This window comes from Zea mays, unplaced genomic scaffold (genome assembly GCF_902167145.1).
Source record: "Zea mays cultivar B73 unplaced genomic scaffold, Zm-B73-REFERENCE-NAM-5.0 scaffold_27, whole genome shotgun sequence".
NCBI classification, from domain to species: Eukaryota; Viridiplantae; Streptophyta; class Magnoliopsida; order Poales; family Poaceae; genus Zea; species Zea mays.
In genome coordinates, this window is record NW_023366893.1 from 144,189 (window position 1) to 170,928 (window position 26,740).

At 42.0% G+C, this 26,740-nt stretch overlaps 1 protein-coding gene across 1 annotated transcript; it reads left to right on the forward strand.

The window, feature by feature from the left end:
• Positions 1 to 1,719: 1,719 nt before the first annotated feature.
• On the forward strand, positions 1,720 to 5,702 carry LOC103652027 (uncharacterized). The gene is made up of 12 exons (XM_008677685.2): positions 1,720 to 1,856; positions 2,012 to 2,433; positions 2,519 to 2,599; positions 2,688 to 2,807; positions 2,900 to 3,156; positions 3,268 to 3,474; positions 3,579 to 3,671; positions 3,744 to 3,845; positions 3,946 to 4,359; positions 4,446 to 4,679; positions 4,776 to 4,845; positions 5,389 to 5,702. The coding sequence occupies exons 1-11, from the start codon at positions 1,720 to 1,722 to the stop codon at positions 4,818 to 4,820; spliced, it is 2,112 nt and encodes a 703-aa protein (XP_008675907.1). The 3' UTR covers positions 4,821 to 4,845; positions 5,389 to 5,702.
• Positions 5,703 to 26,740: the final 21,038 nt, after the last annotated feature.

Sequence of the window (26,740 nt, forward strand, 5' to 3'; positions counted from 1 at the left end):
AAAATCCAACTAGACTCGAGAATCCATGAAAATTCGTCAACCTACATAGGTACATGTCAAATTTGTTGTGTACACACCAACTATCAGGTGACAACTTTAGTTGAAATTTATAGGTTTTATTATCCATGAGATCTAATGTAGTATGTATATAAGTTGCTGGCACTCATTCTACTGCTTCGTGTGATCACCTTCTTTGGACTTTGGTTGTGAGGCTATGGCAGTGGCAAGTCAAGTGGTCAGCGGCAATCGGCGGCTGCCTAGCGAAATGATAGGATGAATCATAAGTGGGTGAGGTTCAGATATCAGCGTCTGCAAGCGAATTAGGTTTGACGTTTCATGCATCGATTGGTCGTTCAACGAATATTTTATCTTATATTCTTTGTCTCTTTTAGACTTCGGTTGGCATACTACAACAGAGTTATGGATCATATATTACCAACCACTATATTAAACCTTTGATTAATTATGCTGCTTAAATTTTAGAGTATATAGATTTAAACACACAAAATTTAGACTATATATACTCTTGTCTATGTGGCAGCCTTGGGAGGGGCCATGGCCCCTGCCGGCCCCCCCTTGGCTCCGCCCCTGGTGACTAGGGATGAAAGTAGGATGGGAAAATCCCATACCAACCGTTATCGTATAACCGATTTTGTTAGTTTTGTCCCGGTCATTTTCGAACCCGTCTAAAAAACAAAAACGGTACGAAAACGGGATATACAAAACGGTAAACGAAAACGGAAACGGTAGAGTTGTTTTTCCGACCGTTTAACCGGGATCCTGTTTTTAATCGGGATGATCCCGTTTTTCTTACCGTATTTTTAGTTCGGGAATTATTCAATAGAGCCTGCTCCAGAGTCCAGACATCAGTGCAACTTTGAGGCCCAGTCCATCTAAGCGCCGGCCACAGGGCCACGGGCTAATTGGCTAAAGCGTCCAGAAACCTAGCGCTCACTCCTCTGACTTCTCCACGCCGCCGCTGCCAGAGTCCAAAATCCTGCTTCTCCTTCCTCCGTCCGACTAGCCGAATCGTGCTTCCTCCGTCCGGCCGTCCCTCGACAACTCTTCGCTGCGCGGCTGAGCCACCCTCGACACCGGCCGTGGGTCGCCCGAGGCCCGACCATATCCACGCGCGTACGGCGTACGCGCCCGACCAATCACCAGTTCACCATCGCGTCCGCCGCGGCGCCTCTGGCCTCCCGAGTCCTGACACTGCAGTTGAGCTGTTCACGTCACCAATCACCACCGCTTCGGGCTACTGTACGCCTGCTCTCCACGCTGCGCGCCCTCCCCACGTTCACCAATCACCACCGCTTCAAGCTGGCTTGCTTTTTACTGCTGCTGCACTTCGTATTATTCTACATGAGCATATGCAGAGAATATGATGCTAGTACTTCGTATTATTCTACATGAGCAACAGTGCTATTGTACTTGGTATTATTCTACATGGCGTGCATGATGCTAGTGTGTCTTCATTATACTTAGAAAATTCTAGTGCATTACTACTCGAGCTTGTGAACACAACCAAGGTGGCAAGTTGTAAGTGATTATTTGATCATTAACAGTTAGCTAGAACCACAGCAAAATGACAGCTCCAGCAAATATAAATATATATATATAATTATATATAATTATATTCAGAATATTGGTGAGAAGCTGTAACAAGCAAATAGCCTTGAAAACTAAATCAGAGTCATACTTTCTGCGTGTTCCACCAGGATGACGACTCAAGGAGGTTTGCAGCCGACAAGCAATGAAGCTAATATGTGCACCAACGACAATGGTAGCCAACTTGGTACACGGATTGTGGACGAGATTATGGCCGGGAAGAACGTCTTCTTTGATCTTCCTGACAAGTAAAAATCTATCTACCCATATTGTTCTCTACTGCTTTGGCCTTGGCGCAGATCATAATTATAGTATATTGTTTTCATACCTCTTAATTGTTGAATGAAATCTTTTTACAACACTATTTTAGTCATTGTTTGCATAAAATATATTTGTGTGGCAGGTTGACTGGTGAGATATGGACCTTGAAATTCCATTGCATTGGAGCACAACCTGGAAAAGAAATTGTCACAGTAAATATTGATAAAGCTTATGTTGCCTTTTACAACGTGGTGTACATAAAATCGAAACTTGGATATTCTGGGAGGGACTTCTTGTTTTACAAGAAACGATGTGGCATTGATCGATCCAGGCTATTGGCACTTGATTACATCCACCAAGAAGAGGCCATGCTGTCTGATAACATGGATGAGAGAAAAATAAGTTTTGTGCTCACAAAAGATCCACCCAGTGATCTAGAGGTAAGCATAACTCCCATCAAGCGTCCAAGACAGCGAACAAATGTTGATGAAGAAACTATAGAAGTGTCGATTGATGCATATAAGGAGTGGCTTGCAATACTACAACATGATAATCCAGAAACGGGTAAGTTAAGATGTCAAACTCATTACATTAAATACATGATATGTTATAGTTTCCACAGTTAAACTTACATATTGTTTAAGTGCAGATTTAATGGATGACTTCAGGGAGGATACGATCAAAACATATAAAGAATGGTTAAGGCATCAAGGCGATCTTCCAGATATCTGTAATTTCTTTTATTTACAGCCTACTAACATATAGTCTATATTTTCGCAAATTGTTAGAGATGTAACTGATGCCTATGCTATCCGCAGTATTGTATGAACGACAAAGCAATGATGACCTAATATTATCAGATGAAGAAATTCATGGCAGCAGCAAACCTACTACTAATTGGCCATCTCATGCTAGACGTCATAGGAAAAGAGATCCTGGTATTTTTTACTAAGAGTGTTTTTTATTCAAATGTTGCAATCTTCTACTTTGAATATTTCTACCCATTCAGATGTTATTGGTATATATGTAGATAACGATGGAGTCTTTAAAAAGGAGGGGCGTGGTACCCTTAAGGGTATAGCAGCAGCCACCAAGCGGATCAAGAACGGTGATCACAAACTTAAGATTGAATTTTCATCTAAGCTTGGAGGTCCTGTAGGACCAAACGCTCGCACTTTTGTGGATGAAATCGTATTGTTTACAAAGAAAAAGGCACCACTCATTGGAGTGAAAAAGTGGAAAGATATAGAGCTCAATGTTAGATCTTCTATAGCCTCTGACGTACTGGTATGTGAAATTTCTTTACTTGAGCCCTAACAGTTAGCTAGAACTATTAGTGGTCTACTATTCCCAAATTACTAGACAATTAACCTTCTCTTTATATCAAAACTGAAACAGCGAAGGTGGGAGTTTCTAACCAATGAGGACGCGCATGAAAAGATCTGGTCTATTGCTAAGGAGAGATACAAAGGATGGCGATCAACGTTAAGCTCAACATACAAGGCATACAATAGTTATGCTGAAAGGATGAAAAACAAGCCTGAAGATGTAGACATCGTCGAGTGGCATTACATGGTGTTGTATTTTGGATCTGAGAAATTCCAGGTTTGCTATTTCATTTCCTTTACTTTAACGATTGGCACTTGCATAATATGGATGATTCTAGCGATTTATTTATTAATTCATTTCCAACTATTATTATTTTCTAGAAAATAAGCAGCCGGAACTCGGAAAACCGTCAGAAACAAAGAACGAAGCATATAATGGGTTCTAGAACTTTTTCCCAAATAAGCTTTCAACAGGTAATGATATGACCACTACTTTATTTTCCATGATTAATGACAAACTTGTATGATACATTCTTCACATTACAGAGAGATCCAGAAACTGGTATAGAACCAACCGATCTATCCCTTTGGATGATTACTCATTGTAAAAATGATGAATGGTCGGAAGAGGCTTCACGTGGCATTTATGTGAGTAAATCACAAAGCTTACTACTAAAACATACTTTAAAATACTCGGCATCAATTCTTATTTGAATTGAGCTAACTTGAACTATATTGTTCTTTTCAGGAGAACGCAGCTGAGAAAATTGCTGAGAAAATATATCAAACAGAAAAATTTTATCTAACAAGAGAAGAGGAAAATGCTATTTTCCAAACAACATTCAAGGAAACAACAGGATGTAAGGCAAACAGACTTCATGGTCATGGGTACCTATCAAGATATCCAACAAGAAGTCAAGTGATGGAATCAAAGTTCCTCGAACAAGCTCGTGCCACGGTTGCAACCAACCAAAAAAACATTGAACTCGAAAGTCAGGTCCAGTTGTTAAATGAAAAACTTGCGTGTGAGGTTGCAGAACGAGAAAGAATACTCCAGGAAAAAATGCAAGCACTGCAAGAAGAAGAAGAAAAAAAAAGACAAGTGCTTAGAGAAGAAATGAGGCAAGAAATGGTTGCTGCCCTTGCTGTTGTAGCACAACAGGTATAAAATTTGATATTTGTATTTTTACCATCATTGCTATTAGAAACTTTTGCAACATAAATTGTTTGATCAATTGTTTAATGCAGAGCAACCGTGAAAGCACCACTCCAATCGATCCTTCTTCCGTTGTCCCTACTAAACCTCCTGAATTCATCCCAGCTGATTCTCCTGCACCTGCACCAAGTAGTGCAAACAACGTTCGTACACCAGACACAAACAATAAGAAAGACAATATGCCAGCAAACTATATTAGCTCTTACACTCTAAGGAATGCTGTGACAAGACGTGTGCAGGCAAGGGGCAACAAAAGAAGCGAATGTGTATGGAATGCAAATGTTCTTGTATTATGATCATATAAACTGTTTTACAACATTTTTTTGATAGTTTTGTTTTTGTAATCCTGGATATGATAATAGGTACAATCCGCAAGTGCAAGCGAGAAGCAAGGTAGATCAACTTAAGAAGCTCTATCAAAGTGTGTTTAAGGTATGTCCACAATCTTTTTTTATTTCTTTTGTAGTTGTGCATGCAATGGATTTTAGTAGCCTAAACAGATTTTAGTTAACCATATGAGCAGTACACATGTTTGTGGCTCTGTGCAGCATGCTTATTTGGTAGCCTGTTTTCGCTCTTGTTAGGCTGGTGCTGCAGCTGCCTTCTCTGGTAGAGATAGAGTAGAACGCTTGCTGCTGCGTGCTTCCTGTTTGCTGCGTGCTACTGTTTGTTGCTTGCCGCTGCTAGCTGCGTGCTGCTGCGTGTTGTTGTTGCTGCTTGTTGCATGCTGCGTGTTGCTACTTGCTGCTTGCTGATGGTTGCTACTGTTTGTTGCTTGCCGCTGCTAGCTGCGTGCTGCTACATGTTGTTGCTGTTGCATGCTGCATGTTGCTGCTTGCTGCTTGCTGCTGCTGATGCTGCTTGCTAGGAGTTGTGCTGTAGCTGTAGCTGTAGGCACTACAGTTGTAGTCTTTCACTAATGATTAACCAAGTTATTGTAGCTTTACTAATTATTGTTTTTAACACTTCCAACAGGTTCCTTGTCGTCGTGATATCGTCGTCAGCCTAGCTAACCATCGCTTGCATCAATGGAGGGGATGGAGGGGTACACGATGACAAAAAAAACTTCCAATAATTTGCTAGTCCTGAGTAGTTTATTATCTATGTTATCACAACCAAGCTAGTATGAGGATGTTATGACTGTGAGCTATGTTATCAAATTAATTTGTATTTGGCCACTATTTATTTGGTGCAACCTATTTGTTACAACTTATGGTATGGATGTAGTTAATATATGAGATAAGAGACAAATATTATGGTTGTCAATTTTGGTTCTTACGTTACTGATGTAAAATATAATTCTTTTGCATAACATTTTCTACCCAATACAAATGCAAAATGCATTGTCGTATAAATTGTGGGTTTGAATATATGTAAATGCAACGGTTTTATTGGTTGTTGTATGGTTCAGTTGCAATGATTTTTTTGTTGCAATAAGATGTAATTACCATGGATCTATTTCGTTGGGACTTCGGTAGTCGCAACCTTTTCTTCTTGTTGCAACATCATTTGTTACGATATTTTTTGTTGTTATATCGGTTGTTACCACAGATAATTTTATAGCAAAAAGGTCATGTAGCCACGAGACACATTATGTTGCAAAATGATCAAATGCAACGAAATTATTTGCATGGCAATACATCTTGTTGCCACGAGTCACTGGTGTGGCACTAGTGTTTTGTTGCCACACAGCATCTTGTGGTAACAAAGCCATTTGCAACAGATTTAAACGTGGCATTAACACTTATTACCATGAAATATGTTGTGGCAATAGAGTTTTTGGCAACTATCGTAATAGTTGCAATATAACTTATTGCAACAGAATAGTCCATTGTAACAACGAACTGCTGCAACACTTGAATACGTTGCAAAAGATGTAGTAATTGCAACAGAACGTAAAATTGTTGCTATAGCCTATTGCCACTCTGTTTTCTGCAACAGCAGGCAACGACAGTTGTTCTATCGCAATTGGTGCCTATCGCAACGATTTATGGTCTATCGCAACGATTTTTGCCCATTGCAAGAAGGTGATTTTTTAGTAGTGCACACAACCCCCATTTTTGTCGAAAATAGCCATGAACGACCATTTTCAATAATACCGAAGGCTAACACCTACGGATTTTTGCCCAAGAAATGGTCTCCACCAGAAATCCAAGAATGTGATCTATGGCAAGGAAACATATGTGGGGTGAGGTGTATGAGCGTCTGGTCGATGATCAATGGCCACACAACCCCCATTTTTGTCGAAAATAGCCATGAACGACCATTTTCAATAATACCGAAGGCTAACACCAACGGATTTTTGACCAAGAAATGGTCTCCACCAGAAATCCAAGAATGTGATCTACGACAAGGAAACATATGTGGGGTGAGGTGTATGAGCCTCTGGTCGACGATCAATGGCCACACAACCCCCATTTTGCCGAAAATAGCCATGACTGACCATTTTCAATAATACCGAAGGCTAACACGTACGAGTTTTTAACCAAGAAAAGGTTTCCACCAGAAATCCAAGAATGTAATCTATGGCAAGGAAACATATGTGGGGTGAGGTGTATGAGCCTCTAGTCGATGATAAATGGCCACACAACCCCCATTTTTGTCGAAAATAGCCATGAACGACCATTTTCAATAATACCGAAGGCTAACACCTACGGATTTTTGACCAAGAAATGGTCTCCACCAGAAATCCAAGAATGTGATCTATGGCAAGGAAACACATGTGGGGTGAGGTGTACGAGCCTTTAGTCGATGATCAATGGCCACACAACCCCCATTTTGCCGAAAATAGCCATGAGCGACCATTTTCAATAATATTAGAGGCTAACACCTACGGATTTTAGACCAAGAAATGGTCTCCACCAGAAATCCAAGAATGTGATCTATGGCAAGGAAACATATGTGGGGTGAGGTGTACGAGCCTCTGGTCGATGATCAATGGCCACACAACCCCCAGTTTTGTCGAAAATAGCCATGAACGACCATTTTCAATAATACCGAAGGCTAACACGTACGAGTTTTTAACCAAGAAATGGTTTCCACCAGAAATCCAAGAATGTAATCTATGGCAAGGAAACATATGTGGGGTGAAGTTTATGAGCCTCTAGTCGATGATAAATGGCCACACAACCCCCATTTTTTATGAAAATAGCCATGAGCGACCTTGAAAATAGCCATGAGCGACCATTTTCAATAATATTAGAGGCTAACACCTACGGATTTTAGACCTAGAAATGGTCTCCACCAGAAATCCAAGAATGTGATCTATGGCAAGGAAACATATGTGGGGTGAGGTGTACGAGCCTCTGGTCGATGATCAATGGCCACACAACCCCCATTTTTGTCGAAAATAGCCATGAACGACCAGTTTCAATAATACCGAAGGCTAACACGTACGAGTTTTTAACCAAGAAATGGTCTCCACCAGAAATCCAAGAATGTGATCTATGGCAAGGAAACATATGTGAGGTGAGGTGTATGAGCGTCTGGTCGATGATCAATGGCCACACAACCCCCATTTTTGTCGAAAATAGCCATGAATGACCATTTTCAAAAATACCAAAGGCTAACACGTACGGATTTTTGACCAAGAAATGGTCTCCACCAGAAATCCAAGAATGTGATCTATGGCAAGGAAACATATGTGGGGTGAGGTGTATGAGCCTCTGGTCGATGATCAATGGCCACACAACCCCCATTTTGCCGAAAATAGCCATGAATGACCATTTTCAATAATACCGAAGGCTAACACGTACGAGTTTTTAACCAAGAAATGGTCTCCACCAGAAATCCAAGAATGTGATCTATGGCAAGGAAATATATGTGGGGTGAGGTTTATGAGCCTCTAGTCGATGATAAATGGCCACACAACCCCCATTTTTTATGAAAATAGCCATGAGCGACCATTTTCAATAATACTGGAGGCTAAGACCTACGGATTTTTGACCAAGAAATGGTCTCCACCAGAAATCCAAGAATGTGATCTATGGCAAGGAAACATATGTGGGGTGAGGTGTATGAGCCTCTGGTCGATGATCAATTGCCACACAACCCCCATTTTGTCGAAAATAGCCATGAACGACCATTTTCAATAATACCGAAGGCTAACACCTACGGATTTTTGACCAAGAAATGGTCTCCACCAGAAATCCAAGAATGTGATCTATGGCAAGGAAACATATGTGGGGTGAGGTGTATGAGCCTCTAGTCGATGATCAATGGCCACACAACCCCCATTTTTGTCGAAAATAACCATGAATGACCATTTTCAATAATACTGAAGGCTAACACCTACGAGTTTTTATCCAAGAAACGGTCTCCACCAGAAATCCAAGAATGTGATCTATGGCAAGGAAACATATGTGGGGTGAGGTGTATGAGCCTCTGGTCGATGATCAATGGCACACAACCCCCATTTTTTATGAAAATAGCCATGAGCGACCTTGAAAATAGCCATGAGCGACCATTTTCAATAATACTAGAGGCTAAGACCTGCGGATTTTTGACCAAGAAATGGTCTCCACCAGAAATCCAAGAATGTGATCTATGGCAAGGAAACATATGTGGGGTGAGGTGTATGAGCCTCTGGTCGATGATCAATGGCCACACAACCCCCATTTTTTATGAAAATAGCCATGAACGACCATTTTCAAAAATACCAAAGGCTAACACCTACGGATTTTTGACCAAGAAATGGTCTCCACCAGAAATCCAAGAATGTGATCTATGGCAAGGAAACATAAGTGGGGTGAGGTGTACGAGCCTCTGGTCGATGATCAATGGCCACAGAACCCCCATTTTGCTGAAAATAGCCATGAACGACAATTTTCAATAATACCGAAGGCTAACACGTACGAGTTTTTAACCAAGAAATGGTCTCCACCAGAAATCCAAGAATGTGATCTATGGCAAGGAAACATATGTGGGGTGAGGTGTACGAGCCTTCAGTCGATGATCAATGGCCACACAACCCCCATTTTGCCGAAAATAGCCATGAGCGACCATTTTCAATAATATTAGAGGCTAACACCTACGGATTTTAGACCAAGAAATGGTCTCCACCAGAAATCCAAGAATGTGATCTATGGCAAGGAAACATATGTGGGGTGAGGTGTACGAGCCTCTGGTCGATGATCAATGGCCACACAACCCCCATTTTTGTCGAAAATAGCCATGAACGACCATTATCAATAATACCGAAGGCTAACACGTACGAGTTTTAACCAAGAAATGGTCTCCACCAGAAATCCAAGAATGTGATCTATGGCAAGGAAACATATGTGGGGTGAGGTGTATGAGTGTCTGGTCGATGATCAATGGCCACACAACCCCCATTTTTGTCGAAAATAGCCATGAACGACCTTGAAAATAGCCATGAGCGACCATTTTCAATAATACTAGAGGCTAACACCTACGGATTTTAGACCAAGAAATGGTCTCCACCAGAAATCCAAGAATGTGATCTATGACAAGGAAACATATGTGGGGTGAGGTGTATGAGCGTCTGGTCGATGATCAATGGCCACACAACCCCCATTTTTGTCAAAAATAGCCATGAACGACCATTTTCAATAATACCGAAGGCTAACACCTACGGATTTTTGCCCAAGAAATGGTCTCCACCAGAAATCCAAGAATGTGATCTATGGCAAGGAAACATATGTGGGGTGAGGTGTATGAGCCTCTGGTCGACGATCAATGGCCACACAACCCCCATTTTGCCGAAAATAGCCATGAACGACCATTTTCAATAATACCGAAGGCTAACACGTACGAGTTTTTGACCAAGAAATGGTCTCCACCAAAAATCCAAGAATGTGATCTATGGCAAGGAAACATATGTGGGGTGAGGTGTATGAGCCTCTGGTCGACGATCAATGGCCACACAACCCCCATTTTGCCGAAAATAGCCATGAATGACCATTTTCAATAATACTAGAGGCTAAGACCTACGGATTTTAGACCAAGAAATGGTCTCCACCAGAAATCCAAGAATGTGATCTATGGCAAGGAAACATATGTGGGGTGAGGTGTATGAGCGTCTAGTCGATGATCAATGGCCACACAACCCCCATTTTTGTCGAAAATAGCCATGAACGACCATTTTCAAAAATACCGAAGGCTAACACCTACGGATTTTTGACCAAGAAATGGTTTCCACCAGAAATCCAAGAATGTGATCTATGGCAAGGAAACATATGTGGGGTGAGGTTTATGAGCCTCTGGTCGATGATCAATGGCCACACAACCCCCATTTTTGTCGAAAATAGCCATGAATGACCATTTTCAATAATACCGAAGGCTAACACGTACGAGTTTTTAACCAAGAAATGGTTTCCACCAGAAATCCAAGAATGTAATCTATGGCAAGGAAACATATGTGGGGTGAGGTTTATGAGCCTCTAGTCGATGATAAATGGCCACACAACCCCCATTTTTTATGAAAATAGCCACGAGCGACCTTGAAAATAGCCATGAGCAACCATTTTTAATAATACTAGAGGCTAACACCTACGGATTTTAGACCAAGAAATGGTCTCCACCAGAAATCCAAGAATGTGATCTATGGCAAGGAAACATATGTGGGGTGAGGTGTATGAGCGTCTGGTCGATGATCAATGGCCACACAACCCCCATTTTTGTCGAAAATAGCCATGAACGACCATTTTGAATAATACCGAAGGCTAACACCTATGGATTTTTGACCAAAAAATGGTCTCCACCAGAAATCCAAGAATGTGATCTATGGCAAGGAAACATTTGTGGGGTGAGGTGTATGAGCCTCTAGTCGATGATCAATGGCCACACAACCCCCATTTTTGTCGAAAATAGCCATGAATGACCATTTCCAAAAATACCAAAGGCTAACACGTACGGATTTTTGACCAAGAAATGGTGTCCACCAGAAATCCAAGAATGTGATCTATGGCAAGGAAACATATGTGGGGTGAGGTGTACGAGCCTCTGGTCGATGATCAATGGCCACACAACCCCCATTTTGCCGAAAATAGCCATGAACGACCATTTTCAATAATACCGAAGGCTAACACCTACGGATTTTTGACCAAGAAATGGTCTCCACCAGAAATCCAAGAATGTGATCTATGGCAAGGAAACATATGTGGGGTGAGGTGTATGAGCCTATGGTCGATGATCAATGGCCACACAACCCCCATTTTTGTCGAAAATAGCCATGAACGACCATTTTCAATAATATCGAAGGCTAACACGTACGAGTTTTTGACCAAGAAATGGTCTCCACCAGAAATCCAAGAATGTGATCTACGACAAGGAAACATATGAGGGGTGAGGTGTATGAGCCTCTGGTCTACGATCAATGGCCACACAACCCCCATTTTGCCGAAAATAGCCGTGAATGACCATTTTCAATAATACCGAAGGCTAACACGTACGAGTTTTTAACCAAGAAATGGTTTCCACCAGAAATCCAAGAATGTAATCTATGGCAAGGAAACATATGTGGGGTGAGGTTTATGAGCCTCTAGTCGATGATAAATGGCCACACAACCCCCATTTTTTATGAAAATAGCCATGAGCGACCTTGAAAATAGCCATGAGCGACCATTTTCAATAATACTAGAGGCTAACACCTACGGATTTTAGACCAAGAAATGGTCTCCACCAGAAATCCAAGAATGTGATCTATGGCAAGGAAACATATGTGTAGTGAGGTGTATGAGCCTCTACTCGATGATCAATGGCCACACAACCCCCATTTTTGTCGAAAATAGCCATGAATGACCATTTTCATTAATACCGAAGGCTAACAGCGACCATTTTCAATAATACTAGAGGCTATGACCTACGGATTTTTGACCAAGAAATGGTCTCCACCAGAAATCCAAGAATGTGATCTATGGCAAGGAAACATATGTGGGGTGAGGTGTATGAGCCTCTGGTCGATGATCAATGGCCACACAACCCCCATTTTGCCGAAAATAGCCATGAATGACCATTTTCAATAATACCAAAGGCTAACACCTACGGATTTTTGACCAAGAAATGGTCTCCACCAGAAATCCAAGAATGTGATCTATGGCAAGGAAACATATGTGGGGTGAGGTGTACGAGCCTCTAGTCGATGATCAATGGCCACACAACCCCCATTTTGCCGAAAATAGCCATGAGCGACGATTTTCAATATTATTAGAGGCTAACACCTACGGATTTTTGACCAAGAAATGGTCTCCACCAGAAATCCAAGAATGTGATCTATGGCAAGGAAACATATGTGGGGTGAGGTGTATGAGCCTCTGGTCGACGATCAATGGCCACACAACCCCCATTTTTGCTGAAAATAGCCATGAGCGACCATTTTCAATAATACTAGAGGCTAAGACCTACGGATTTTTGACCAAGAAATGGTCTCCACTAGAAATCCAAGAATGTGATCTACGACAAGGAAACATATGTGGGGTGAGGTGTATGAGCCTCTGGTCGACGATCAATGGCCACACAACCCCCATTTTGCCGAAAATAGCCATGAATGACCATTTTCAATAATACTGAAGGCTAACACGTACGAGTTTTTAACCAAGAAATGGTCTCCACCAGAAATCCAAGAATGTGATCTACGACAAGGAAACATATGTGGGGTGAGGTGTATGAGCCTCTGGTCGACGATCAATGGCCACACAACCCCCATTTTGCCGAAAATAGCCATGAACGACCATTTTCAATAATACCGAAGGCTAACACCTACGGATTTTTGACCAAGAAATGGTCTCCACCAGAAATCCAAGAATGTGATCTATGGCAAGGAAACATATGTGGGGTGAGGTGTATGAGCCTCTGGTCGATGATCAATGGCCACACAACCCCCATTTTTGTCGAAAATAGCCATGAACGACCATTTTCAATAATACCGAAGGCTAACACCTACGGATTTTTGACCAAGAAATGGTCTCCACCAGAAATCCAAGAATGTGATCTATGGCAAGGAAACATATGTGGGGTGAGGTTTATGAGCCTCTAGTCGATGATAAATGGCCACACAACCCCCATTTTTTATGAAAATAGCCATGAGCGACCTTGACAATAGCCATGAGCGACCATTTTCAATAATACTAGAGGCTAACACCTAAGGATTTTAGACCAAGAAATGGTCTCCACCAGAAATCCAAGAATGTGATCTATGGCAAGGAAACATATGTGGGGTGAGGTTTATGAGCCTCTAGTCGATGATAAATGGCCACACAACCCCCATTTTTGTCGAAAATAGCCATGAATGACCATTTTCAAAAATATCAAAGGCTAACACGTACGGATTTTTGACCAAGAAATGGTCTCCACCAGAAATCCAAGAATGTGATCTATGGCAAGGAAACATATGTGGGGTGAGGTGTACGAGCCTCTGGTCAATGATCAATGGCCACACAACCCCCATTTTGCCGAAAATAGCCATGAACGACCATTTTCAATAATACCGAAGGCTAACACGTACGAGTTTTTAACCAAGAAATGGTCTCCACCAGAAATCCAAGAATGTGATCTATGGCAAGGAAACATATGTGGGGTGAGGTTTATGAGCCTCTAGTCGATGATAAATGGCCACACAACCCCCATTTTTTATGAAAATAGCCATGAGCGACCATTTTCAATAATACTAGAGGCTAAGACCTACAGATTTTTTACCAAGAAATGGTCTCCACCAGAAATCCAAGAATGTGATCTATGGCAAGGAAACATATGTGGGGTGAGGTGTATGAGCCTCTGGTCGACGATCAATGGCCACACAACCCTAATTTTTGTCGAAAATAGCCATGAACGACCATTTTCAATGACACTGAAGGCTAACACCTACGGATTTTTGACCAAGAAATGGTCTCCACCATAAATCCAAGAATGTGATCTATGGCAAGGAAACATATGTGTAGTGAGGTGTATGAGCCTCTGGTCGAAGATCAATGGCCACACAACCCCCATTTTTGTCGAAAATAGCCATGAATGACCATTTTCAAAAATATCAAAGGCTAACACGTACGGATTTTTGACCAAGAAATGGTCTCCACCAGAAATCCAGGAATGTGATCTATGGCAAGGAAACATATGTGGGGTGAGGTGTACGAGCCTCTGGTCGATGATCAATGGCCACACAACCCCCATTTTGCCGAAAATAGCCATGAACGACCATTTTCAATAATACCGAAGGCTAACACGTACGAGTTTTTAACCAAGAAATGGTCTCCACCAGAAATCCAAGAATGTGATCTATGGCAAGGAAACATATGTGGGGTGAGGTTTATGAGCCTCTAGTCGATGATAAATGGCCACACAACCCCCATTTTTGTCGAAAATAGCCATGAGCGACCTTGAAAATAGCCATGAGCGACCATTTTCAATAATACTAGAGGCTAACACCTACGGATTTTAGACCAAGAAATGGTCTCCACCAGAAATCCAAGAATGTGATCTATGGCAAGGAAACATATGTGGGGTGAGGTGTATGAGCGTCAGGTCGATGATCAATGGCCACACAACCCCCATTTTTGTCGAAAATAGCCATGAACGACCATTTTCAATAATACCGAAGGCTAACACCTACGGATTTTTGACCAAGAAATGGTCTCCACCAGAAATCCAAGAATGTGATCTATGGCAAGGAAACATATGTGGGGTGAGGTGTATGAGCCTCTGGTCGACGATCAATGGCCACACAACCCTAATTTTTGTCGAAAATAGCCATGAACGACCATTTTCAATGACACTGAAGGCTAACACCTACGGATTTTTCACCAAGAAATGGTCTCCACCATAAATCCAAGAATGTGATTTATGGCAAGGAAACATATGTGTAGTGAGGTGTATGAGCCTCTGGTCGAAGATCAATGGCCACACAACCCCCATTTTTGTCGAAAATAGCCATGAATGACCATTTTCAAAAATACCAAAGGCTAACACCTACGGATTTTTGCCCAAGAAATGGTCTCCACCAGAAATCCAAGAATGTGATCTATGGCAAGGAAACATATGTGGGGTGAGGTGTATGAGCCTCTGGTCGACGATCAATGGCCACACAACCCTAATTTTTGTCGAAAATAGCCATGAACGACCATTTTCAATGACATTGAAGGCTAACACCTACGGCTTTTTGACCAAGAAATGGTCTCCACCAGAAATCCAAGAATGTGATCTATGGCAAGGAAACATGTGTGGGGTGAGGTGTATGAGCCTCTGGTCGACGATCAATGGCCACACAACCCCCATTTTGCCGAAAATAGCCATGAATGACCATTTTCAATAATACCAAAGGCTAACACGTACGAGTTTTTAACCAAGAAATGGTCTCCACCAGAAATCCAAGAATGTGATCTATGGCAAGGAAACATATGTGGGGTGGGGTGTATGAGCCTCTGGTCGATGATCAATGGCCACACAACCCCCATTTTTGTCGAAAATAGCCATGAACGACCATTTTCAATAATATCGAAGGCTAACACCTACGGATTTTTGACCAAGAAATGGTCTCCACCAGAAATCCAAGAATGTGATCTATGAGAAGGAAACATATGTGGGGTGAGGTGTATGAGCCTCTGGTCGATGATCAATGGCCACACAACCCCCATTTTGCCGAAAATAGCCATGAATGACCATTTTCAATAATACCGAAGGCTAACACGTACGAGTTTTTAACCAAGAAATGGTTTCCACCAGAAATCCAAGAATGTAATCTATGCCAAGGAAACATATGTGGGGTGAGGTTTATGAGCCTCTAGTCGATGATAAATGGCCACACAACCCCCATTTTTTATGAAAATAGCCATGAGCGACCTTGAAAATAGCCATGAGCGACCATTTTCAATAATACTAGAGGCTAACACCTACGGATTTTAGACCAAGAAATGGTCTCCACCAGAAATCCAAGAATGTGATCTATGGCAAGGAAACATATGTGGGGTGAGGTGTATGAGCGTCTGGTCGATGATCAATGGCCACACAACGCCCATTTTTGTCGAAAATAGCCATGAACGACCATTTTCAATAATACCGAAGGCTAACACCTACGGATTTTTGACCAAGAAATGGTCTCCACCAGAAATCCAAGAATGTGATCTATGGCAAGGAAACATGTTGGGTTTATGCTTCGTCGCCGAAGGTCTTATAGGAAGAAGTGGTCTTCGGCTGAAGCTGTTTGTATAAGATAGCCGAAGGTTCCTCTTCGTGAAGCTTCGGCATTACAAACCGACTTAAAGATAGAATGACCTTTTAGTCCATAAAGGTCTGAGTCAATGTTGTAAGTTTTTATAAGGGGCATACTTGTAATTCCTCACAGGCTGCGTCCTGTACCTATAAATAGTGAACAGTATTCCGTTACTGTGCACGCATTCTGATAATTGCAATCGCATCTCTCGGAATTCAACCTTTGCCAAGGCATAGGTATTATTGTATTTAATGATTCAATATAATAAATAAATATAATATAATTAATCCATGATTCATTCACCCATCTTATACCTTTTTGTATTATCTTATAAATGCCTATTAAAGTTTTATTACGAAGGTTTAACTTCGTAATTATACTCTTATCAACCTTCGTCCAAGATCCATTATCCCGAAGGGAATAATGTTTTAAGGACGAAGGACATTATTATTTAACATTTTATGTTGCCTTGCTCTTGATTCATAGCATTTGAGAGCAAGTCTCCAACATTGGCGCCCACCTCCGGTGAACTCACTTCCACTTTTTGAGCTGATGGCTTCGTTCAACGACCAAGCTGGAGCTGCTTCGGACCCGAAGCTGGTGCTCCCGATCACAGGTGGCTCGTCCTCAGAGCCAGCTAACAAGAAACAAAAGAAGGAAGCATAGAGAAGGGTACAGCATGTTGGGGTGCAAGGACCCTTCATCAAGTCAAGATGGTCTCACATTCCTATTACCTTCTCCCAAGAGGACCTTCAGCTCAAAGATTACCCACACAACGATGCCATGGTTATCTCTTGTGTTATCAAAGGATTTCTGGTCCACAATGTCTTGGTTGATACAGGCAGTGCAGCTGACATCATATTTGCTAAGGCATTCAGACAAATGCAAGAGCCAGAAGATAAGATTCATGATGCTACACATCCTAAGAGACTTTTTTCACGGATCAAGCTCGTTACGAAAAACGATCTAGTACCGCGAAAGGGGCTACTGTTGGGTTTATGCTTCGTCGCCGAAGGTCTTATAGGAAGAAGTGGTCTTCGGCTGAAGCTGTTTGTATAAGATAGCCGAAGGTTCCTCTTCGTGAAGCTTCGGCATTACAAACCGACTTAAAGATAGAATGACCTTTTAGTCCATAAAGGTCTGAGTCAATGTTGTAAGTTTTTATAAGGGGCATACTTGTAATTCCTCACAGGCTGCGTCCTGTGCCTATAAATAGTGAACAGTATTCCATTACTGTGCACGCATTCTGATAATTGCAATCGCATCTCCCGGAATTCAACCTTTGCCAAGGCATAGGTATTATTGTATTTAATGATTCAATATAATAAATAAATATAATATAATTAATCCATGATTCATTCACCCATCTTATACCTTTTTGTATTATCTTATAAATGCCTATTAAAGTTTTATTACGAAGGTTTAACTTCGTAATTATACTCTTATCAACCTTCGTCCAAGATCCATTATCCCGAAGGGAATAATGTTTTAAGGACGAAGGACGTTATTATTTAACATTTTATGTTGCCTTGCTCTTGATTCATAGCATTTGAGAGCAAGTCTCCAACAAAACATATGTGGGGTGAGGTGTATGAGCCTCTAGTCGATGATCAATGGCCACACAACCCCCATTTTTGTCGAAAATAGCCATGAACGACCATTTTCAATAATACCGAAGGCTAACACCTACTGATTTTTGACCAAGAAATGGTCTCCACCAGAAATCCAAGAATGTGATCTATGGCAAGGAAACATATGTGGGGTGAGGTGTACGAGCCTCTGGTCGATGATCAATGGCCACACAACCCCCATTTTGCCGAAAATAGCCATGAATGACCATTTTCAATAATACCGAAGGCTAACACGTACGAGTTTTTAACCAAGAAATGGTTTCCACCAGAAATCCAAGAATGTAATCTATGGCAAGGAAACATATGTGGGGTGAGGTTTATGAGCCTGTAGTCGATGATAAATGGCCACACAACCCCCATTTTTTATGAAAATAGCCATGAGCGACCTTGAAAATAGCCATGAGCGACCATTTTCAATAATACTAGAGGCTAACACCTATGGATTTTAGACCAAGAAATGGTCACCACCAGAAATCCAAGAATGTGATCTATGGCAAGGAAACATATGTGGGGTGAGGTGTATGAGCGTCTGGTCGATGATCAATGGCCACACAACCCCCATTTTTGTCGAAAATAGCCATGAACGACCATTTTCAATAATACCGAAGGCTAACACCTACGGATTTTTGACCAAGAAATGGTCTCCACCAGAAATCCAAGAATGTGATCTATGGCAAGGAAACATATGTGTGGTGAGGTGTATGAGCCTCTGGTCGACGATCAATGGCCACACAACCCTAATCTTTGTCGAAAATAGCCATGAACGACCATTTTCAATGACACTGAAGGCTAACACCTACGGATTTTTGACCAAGAAATGGTCTCCACCATAAATCCAAGAATGTGATCTATGGCAAGGAAACATATGTGTAATGAGGTGTATGAGCCTCTGGTCGAAGATCAATGACCACACAACCCCCATTTTTGTCGAAAATAGCCTTGAATGACCATTTTCAAAAATACCAAAGGCTAACACATACGAGTTTTTAACCAAGAAATGGTCTCCACCAGAAATCCAAGAATGTGATCTATGGCAAGGAAACATATGTGGGGTGAGGTGTATGAGCATCTGGTCGATGATCAATGGCCACACAACCCCCATTTTTGTCGAAAATAGCCATGAACGACCATTTTCAATAATACCGAAGGCTAACACCTACGGATTTTTGACCAAGAAATGGTCTCCACCAGAAATCCAAGAATGTGATCTATGGCAAGGAAACATATGTGGGGTGAGGTGTATGAGCCTCTGGTCGATGATCAATGGCCACACAACCCCCATTTTTGTCGAAAATAGCCATGAATGACCATTTACAATAATACCGAAGGCTAACACCTACGGATTTTTGACCAAGAAATGGTCTCCACCAGAAATCCAAGAATGTGATCTATGGCAAGGAAACATATGTGGGGTGAGGTGTATGAGCGTCTGGTCGATGATCAATGGCCACACAACCCCCATTTTGCCGAAAATAGCCATGAATGACCATTTTCAATAATACCACAGGCTAACACGTACGAGTTTTTAACCAAGAAATGGTCTCCACCAGAAATCCAAGAATGTGATCTATGGCAAGGAAACATATGTGGGGTGAGGTGTATGAGCCTCTAGTCGATGATAAATGGCCACACAACCCCCATTTTTTATGAAAATAGCCATGAGCGACCTTGAAAATAGCCATGAGCGACCATTTTCAATAATACTAGAGGCTAACACCTACGGATTTTAGACCAAGAAATGGTCTCCACCAGAAATCCAAGAATGTGACCTATGGCAAGGAAACATATGTGGGGTGAGGTGTATGAGCGTCTGGTCGATGATCAATGGCCACACAACCCCCATTTTTGTCGAAAATAGCCATGAACGACCATTTTCAATAATACCGAAGGCTAACACCTTCGGATTTTTGACCAAGAAATGGTCTCCACCAGAAATCCAAGAATGTGATCTATGGCAAGGAAACATTTGTGGGGTGAGGTGTATGAGCCTCTAGTCGATGATCAATGGCCACACAACCCCCATTTTTGTCGAAAATAGCCATGAATGACCATTTTCAAAAATACCAAAGGCTAACACGTACGGATTTTTAACCAAGAAATGGTCTCCACCAGAAATCCAAGAATGTGATCTATGGCAAGGAAACATATGTGGGGTGAGGTGTACGAGCCTCTGGTCGATGATCAATGGCCACACAACCCCCATTTTGCCGAAAATAGCCATGAATGACCATTTTCAATAATACCGAAGGCTAACACGTACGAGTTTTTAACCAAGAAATGGTCTCCACCAGAAATCCAAGAATGTGATCTATGGCAAGGAAACATATGTGGGGTGAGGTGTATGAGCGTCTGGTCGATGATCAATGGCCACACAACCCCCATTTTTGTCGAAAATAGCCATGAACGACCATTTTCAATAATACTGAAGGCTAACACCTACGGATTTTTGACCAAGAAATGGTCTCCACCAGAAATCCAAGAATGTGATCTATGGCAAGGAAACATATGTGGGGTGAGGTGTATGAGCCTCTGGTCGACGATCAATGGCCACACAACCCTAATTTTTGTCGAAAATAGCCATGAACGACCATTTTCAATGACACTGAAGGCTAACACCTACGGATTTTTGACCAAAAAATGGTCTCCACCATAAATCCAAGAATGTGATCTATGGCAAGGAAACATATGTGTAGTGAGGTGTATGAGCCTCTGGTCGAAGATCAATGGCCACACAACCCCCATTTTTGTCGAAAATAGCCATGAGCGACCATTTTCAATAATACTAGAGGCTAAGACCTACGGATTTTTGACCAAGAAATGGTCTCCACCAGAAATCCAAGAATGTGATCTATGGCAAGGAAACATATGTGGGGTGAGGTGTATGAGCCTCTGGTCGATGATCAATGGCCACACAACCCCCATTTTTGCCGAAAATAGCCATGAATGACCATTTACAATAATACCGAAGGCTAACACCTACGGATTTTTGACCAAGAAATGGTCTCCACCAGAAATCCAAGAATGTGATCTATGGCAAGGAAACATATGTGGGGTGAGGTGTATGAGCGTCTGGTCGATGATCAATGGCCACACAACCCCCATTTTGCCGAAAATAGCCATGAATGACCAATTTCAATAATACCGAAGGCTAACACGTACGAGTTTTTAACCAAGAAATGGTCTCCACCAGAAATCCAAGAATGTGATCTATGGCAAGGAAACATATGTGGGGTGAGGTGTATGAGCGTCTGGTCGATGATCAATGGCCACACAACCCCCATTTTTGTCGAAAATAGCCATGAACGACCATTTTCAATAATACTGAAGGCTAACACCTACGGATTTTTGACCAAGAAATGGTCTCCACCAGAAATCCAAGAATGTGATCTATGGCAAGGAAACATATGTGGGGTGAGGTGTATGAGCCTCTGGTCGACGATCAATGGCCACACAACCCTAATTTTTGTCGAAAATAGCCATGAACGACCATTTTCAATGACACTGAAGGCTAACACCTACGGATTTTTGACCAAGAAATGGTCTCCACCATAAATCCAAGAATGTGATCTATGGCAAGGAAACATATGTGTAGTGAGGTGTATGAGCCTCTGGTCGAAGATCAATGGCCACACAACCCCCATTTTTGTCGAAAATAACCATGAGCGACCATTTTCAATAATACTAGAGGCTAAGACCTACGGATTTTTGACCAAGAAATGGTCTCCACCAGAAATCCAAGAATGTGATCTATGGCAAGGAAACATATGTGGGGTGAGGTGTATGAGCCTCTGGTCGATGATCAATGGCCACACAACCCCCATTTTTGTCGAAAATAGCCATGAATGACCATTTACAATAATACCGAAGGCTAACACCTACGGATTTTTGACCAAGAAATGGTCTCCACCAGAAATCCAAGAATGTGATCTATGGCAAGGAAACATATGTGGGGTGAGGTGTATGAGCGTCTGGTCGATGATCAATGGCCACACAACCCCCATTTTGCCGAAAATAGCCATGAATGACCATTTTCAATAATACCAAAGGCTAACACGTACGAGTTTTTAACCAAGAAATGGCCTCCACCAGAAATCTAAGAATGTGATCTATGGCAAGGAAACATATGTGGGGTGAGGTGTACGAGCATCTGGTCAACGATCAATGGCCACAGAACCCCCATTTTTTATGAAAATAGCCATGAGCGACCTTGAAAATAGCCATGAGCGACCATTTTCAATAATACTAGAGGCTAACACCTACGGATTTTAGACCAAGAAATGGTCTCCACCAGAAATCCAAGAATGTGATCTATGGCAAGGAAACATATGTGGGGTGAGGTGTATGAGCCTCTGGTCGATAATCAATGGCCACACAACCCCCATTTTTGTCGAAAATAGCCATGAACGACCATTTTCAATAATACCGAAGGCTAACACCTACGGATTTTTGACCAAGAAATGGTCTCCACCAGAAATCCAAGAGTGTGATCTATGGCAAGGAAACATATGTGGGGTGAGGTGTATGAGCGTCTGGTCGATGATCAATGGCCACACAACCCGCATTTTTGTCGAAAATAGCCATGAACGACCTTGAAAATAGCCATGAGCGACCATTTTCAATAATACTAGAGGCTAACACCTACGGATTTTAGACCAAGAAATGGTCTCCACCAGAAATCCAAGAATGTGATCTATGGCAAGGAAACATATGTGGGGTGAGGTGTATGAGCCTCTGGTCGATGATAAATGGCCACACAACCCCCATTTTGCCGAAAATAGCCATGAACGACCATTTTCAATAATACCGAAGGCTAACACGTTCGAGTTTTTAACCAAGAAATGGTCTCCACCAGAAATCCAAGAATGTGATCTATGGCAAGGAAACATATGTGGGGTGAGGTGTATGAGCCTCTGGTCGATGATCAATGGCCACACAACCCCCATTTTTGTCGAAAATAGCCATGAACGACCATTTTCAATAATATCGAAGGCTAACACCTACGGATTTTTGACCAAGAAATGGTCTCCACCAGAAATCCAAGAATGTGATCTACGACAAGGAAACATATGTGGGGTGAGGTGTATGAGCCTCTGGTCGACGATCAATGGCCACACAACCCCCATTTTGCCGAAAATAGCCATGAATGACCATTTTCAATAATACCGAAGGCTAACACGTACGAGTTTTTAACCAAGAAATGGTTTCCACCAGAAATCCAAGAATGTAATCTATGGCAAGGAAACATATGTGGGGTGAGGTTTATGAGCCTCTAGTCGATGATAAATGGCCACACAACCCCCATTTTTTATGAAAATCGCCATGAGCGACCTTGAAAATAGCGATGAGCGACCATTTTCAATAATACTAGAGGCTAACACCTACGGATTTTAGACCAAGAAATGGTCTCCACCAGAAATCCAAGAATGTGATCTATGGCAAGGAAACATATGTGGGGTGAGCTGTATGAGCGTCTGGTCGATGATCAATGGCCACACAACCCCCATTTTTGTCGAAAATAGCCATGAACGACCATTTTCAATAATACCGAAGGCTAACACCTACGGATTTTTGACCAAGAAATGGTCTCCACCAGAAATCCAAGAATGTGATCTATGGCAAGGAAACATATGTGGGGTGAGGTGTATGAGCCTCTAGTCGATGATCAATGGCCACACAACCCCCATTTTTGACGAAAATAGCCATGAATGACCATTTTCAAAAATACCAAAGGCTAACATGTACGGATTTTTAACCAAGAAATGGTCTCCACCAGAAATCCAAGAATGTGATCTATGGCAAGGAAACATATGTGGGGTGAGGTGTACGAGCCTCTGGTCGATGATCAATGGCCACACAACCCCCATTTTGCCGAAAATAGCCATGAGCGACCATTTTCAATAATATTAGAGGCTAAGACCTACGGATTTTTGACCAAGAAATGGTCTCCACCAGAAATCCAAGAATGTGATCTATGGCAAGGAAACATATGTGGGGTGAGGTGTATGAGCCTCCGGTCGATGATCAATGGCCACACAACCCCCATTTTTGTCGAAAATAGCCATGAACGACCATTTTCAATGACACTGAAGGCTAACACCTACGGATCTTTGACCAAGAAATGGTCTCCACCATAAATCCAAGAATGTGATCTATGGCAAGGAAACATATGTGTAGTGAGGTGTATGAGCCTCTGGTCGAAGATCAATGGCCACACAACCCCCATTTTTGTCGAAAATAGCCATGAATGACCATTTTCAAAAATACCAAAGGCTAACACATTCGGATTTTTGCCCATGAAATGGTCTCCACCAGAAATCCAAGAATGTGATCTATGGCAAGGAAACATATGTGGGGTGAGGTGTATGAGCCTCTGGTCGACGATCAATGGCCACACAACCCCCATTTTTGTCGAAAATAGTCATGAACGACCATTTTCAATAATACCGAAGGCTAACACCTACGGATTTTTGACCAAGAAATGGTCTCCACCAGAAATCCAAGAATGTGATCTATGGCAAGGAAACATATGTGGGGTGAGGTGTATGAGCCTGTAGTCAATGATCAATGGCCACACAACCCCCATTTTTGTCGAAAATAGCCATGAACGACCATTTTCAATAATATCGAAGGCTAACACCTACGAATTTTTGACCAAGAAATGGTCTCCACCAGAAATCCAAGAATGTGATCTACGACAAGGAAACATATGTGGGGTGAGGTGTATGAGCCTCTGGTCGACGATCAATGGCCACACAACCCCCATTTTGCCGAAAATAGCCATGAATGACCATTTTCAATAATACCGAAGGCTAACACGTACGAGTTTTTAACCAAGAAATGGTTTCCACCAGAAATCCAAGAATGTAATCTATGGCAAGGAAACATATGTGGGGTGAGGTTTATGAGCCTCTAGTCGATGATAAATGGCCACACAACCCCCATTTTTTATGAAAATAGCCATGAGCGACCTTGAAAATAGCCATGAGCGACCATTTTCAATAATACTAGAGGCTAACACCTACGGATTTTAGACCAAGAAATGGTCTCCACCAGAAATCCAAGAATGTGATCTATGGCAAGGACACATATGTGGGGTGAGGTGTATGAGCGTCTGGTCGATGATCAATGGCCACACAACCCCCATTTTTGTCGAAAATAGCCATGAACGACCATTTTCAATAATACCGAAGGCTAACACCTACGGATTTTTGACCAAGAAATGGTCTCCACCAGAAATCCAAGAATGTGATCTATGGCAAGGAAACATATGTGGGGTGAGGTGTATGAGCCTCTAGTCGATGATCAATGGCCACACAACCCCCATTTTTGTCGAAAATAGCCATGAATGACCATTTTCAAAAATACCAAAGGCTAACACGTACGGATTTTTAACCAAGAAATGGTCTCCACCAGAAATCCAAGAATGTGATCTATGGCAAGGAAACATATGTGGGGTGAGGTGTACGAGCCTCTGGTCGATGATCAATGGCCACACAACCCCCATTTTGCCGAAAATAGCCATGAGCGACCATATTCAATAATATTAGAGGCTAAGACCTACGGATTTTTGACCAAGAAATGGTCACCACCAAAAATCCAAGAATGTTATCTATGGCAAGGAAACATATGTGGGGTGAGGTGTATGAGCCTCTGGTCGATGATCAATGGCCACACAACCCCCATTTTTGTCGAAAATAGCCATGAACGACCATTTTCAATGACACTGAAGGCTAACACCTACGGATTTTTGACCAAGAAATGGTCTCCACCATAAATCCAAGAATGTGATCTATGGCAAGGAAACATATGTGTAGTGAGGTGTATGAGCCTCTGGTCGAAGATCAATGGCCAGACAACCCCCATTTTTGTCGAAAATAGCCATGAATGACCATTTTCAAAAATACCAAAGGCTAACACATTCGGATTTTTGCCCAAGAAATGGTCTCCACCAGAAATCCAAGAATGTGATCTATGGCAAGGAAACATATGTGGGGTTAGGTGTATGAGCCTCTGGTCGACGATCAATGGCCACAGAACCCCCATTTTTGTCGAAAATAGCCATGAACGACCATTTTCAATAATACCGAAGGCTAACACCTACGGATTTTTGACCAAGAAATGGTCTCCACCAGAAATCCAAGAATGTGATCTATGGCAAGGAAACATATGTGGGGTGAGGTGTATGAGCCTCTAGTCGATGATCAATGGCCACACAACCCCCATTTTTGTCGAAAATAGCCATGAATGACCATTTTCAAAAATACCAAAGGCTAACACGTACGGATTTTTAACCAAGAAATGGTCTCCACCAGAAATCCAAGAATGTGATCTATGGCAAGGAAACATATGTGGGGTGAGGTGTACGAGCGTCTGGTCGATGATCAATGGCCACACAACCCCCATTTTGCCGAAAATAGCCATGAATGACCATTTTCAATAATACCGAAGGCTAACACGTACGAGTTTTTAACCAAGAAATGGTTTCCACCAGAAATCCAAGAATGTAATCTATGGTGTGATCTATGGCAAGGAAACA

What these genes read in the sequence shown, in the direction of transcription:
- LOC103652027 (XM_008677685.2), top strand. Translation starts at nt 1,720, where the DNA reads ATGACGACTCAAGGAGGTTTGCAGCCGACAAGCAATGAAGCTAATATG. An exon ending in CCCAAATAAGCTTTCAACAG is followed by an intron (nt 3,672 to 3,743) that starts GTAATGATATGA and finishes TTCACATTACAG; the next exon opens with AGAGATCCAGAAACTGGTAT. An exon ending in TTGCTGTTGTAGCACAACAG is followed by an intron (nt 4,360 to 4,445) that starts GTATAAAATTTG and finishes TGTTTAATGCAG; the next exon opens with AGCAACCGTGAAAGCACCAC.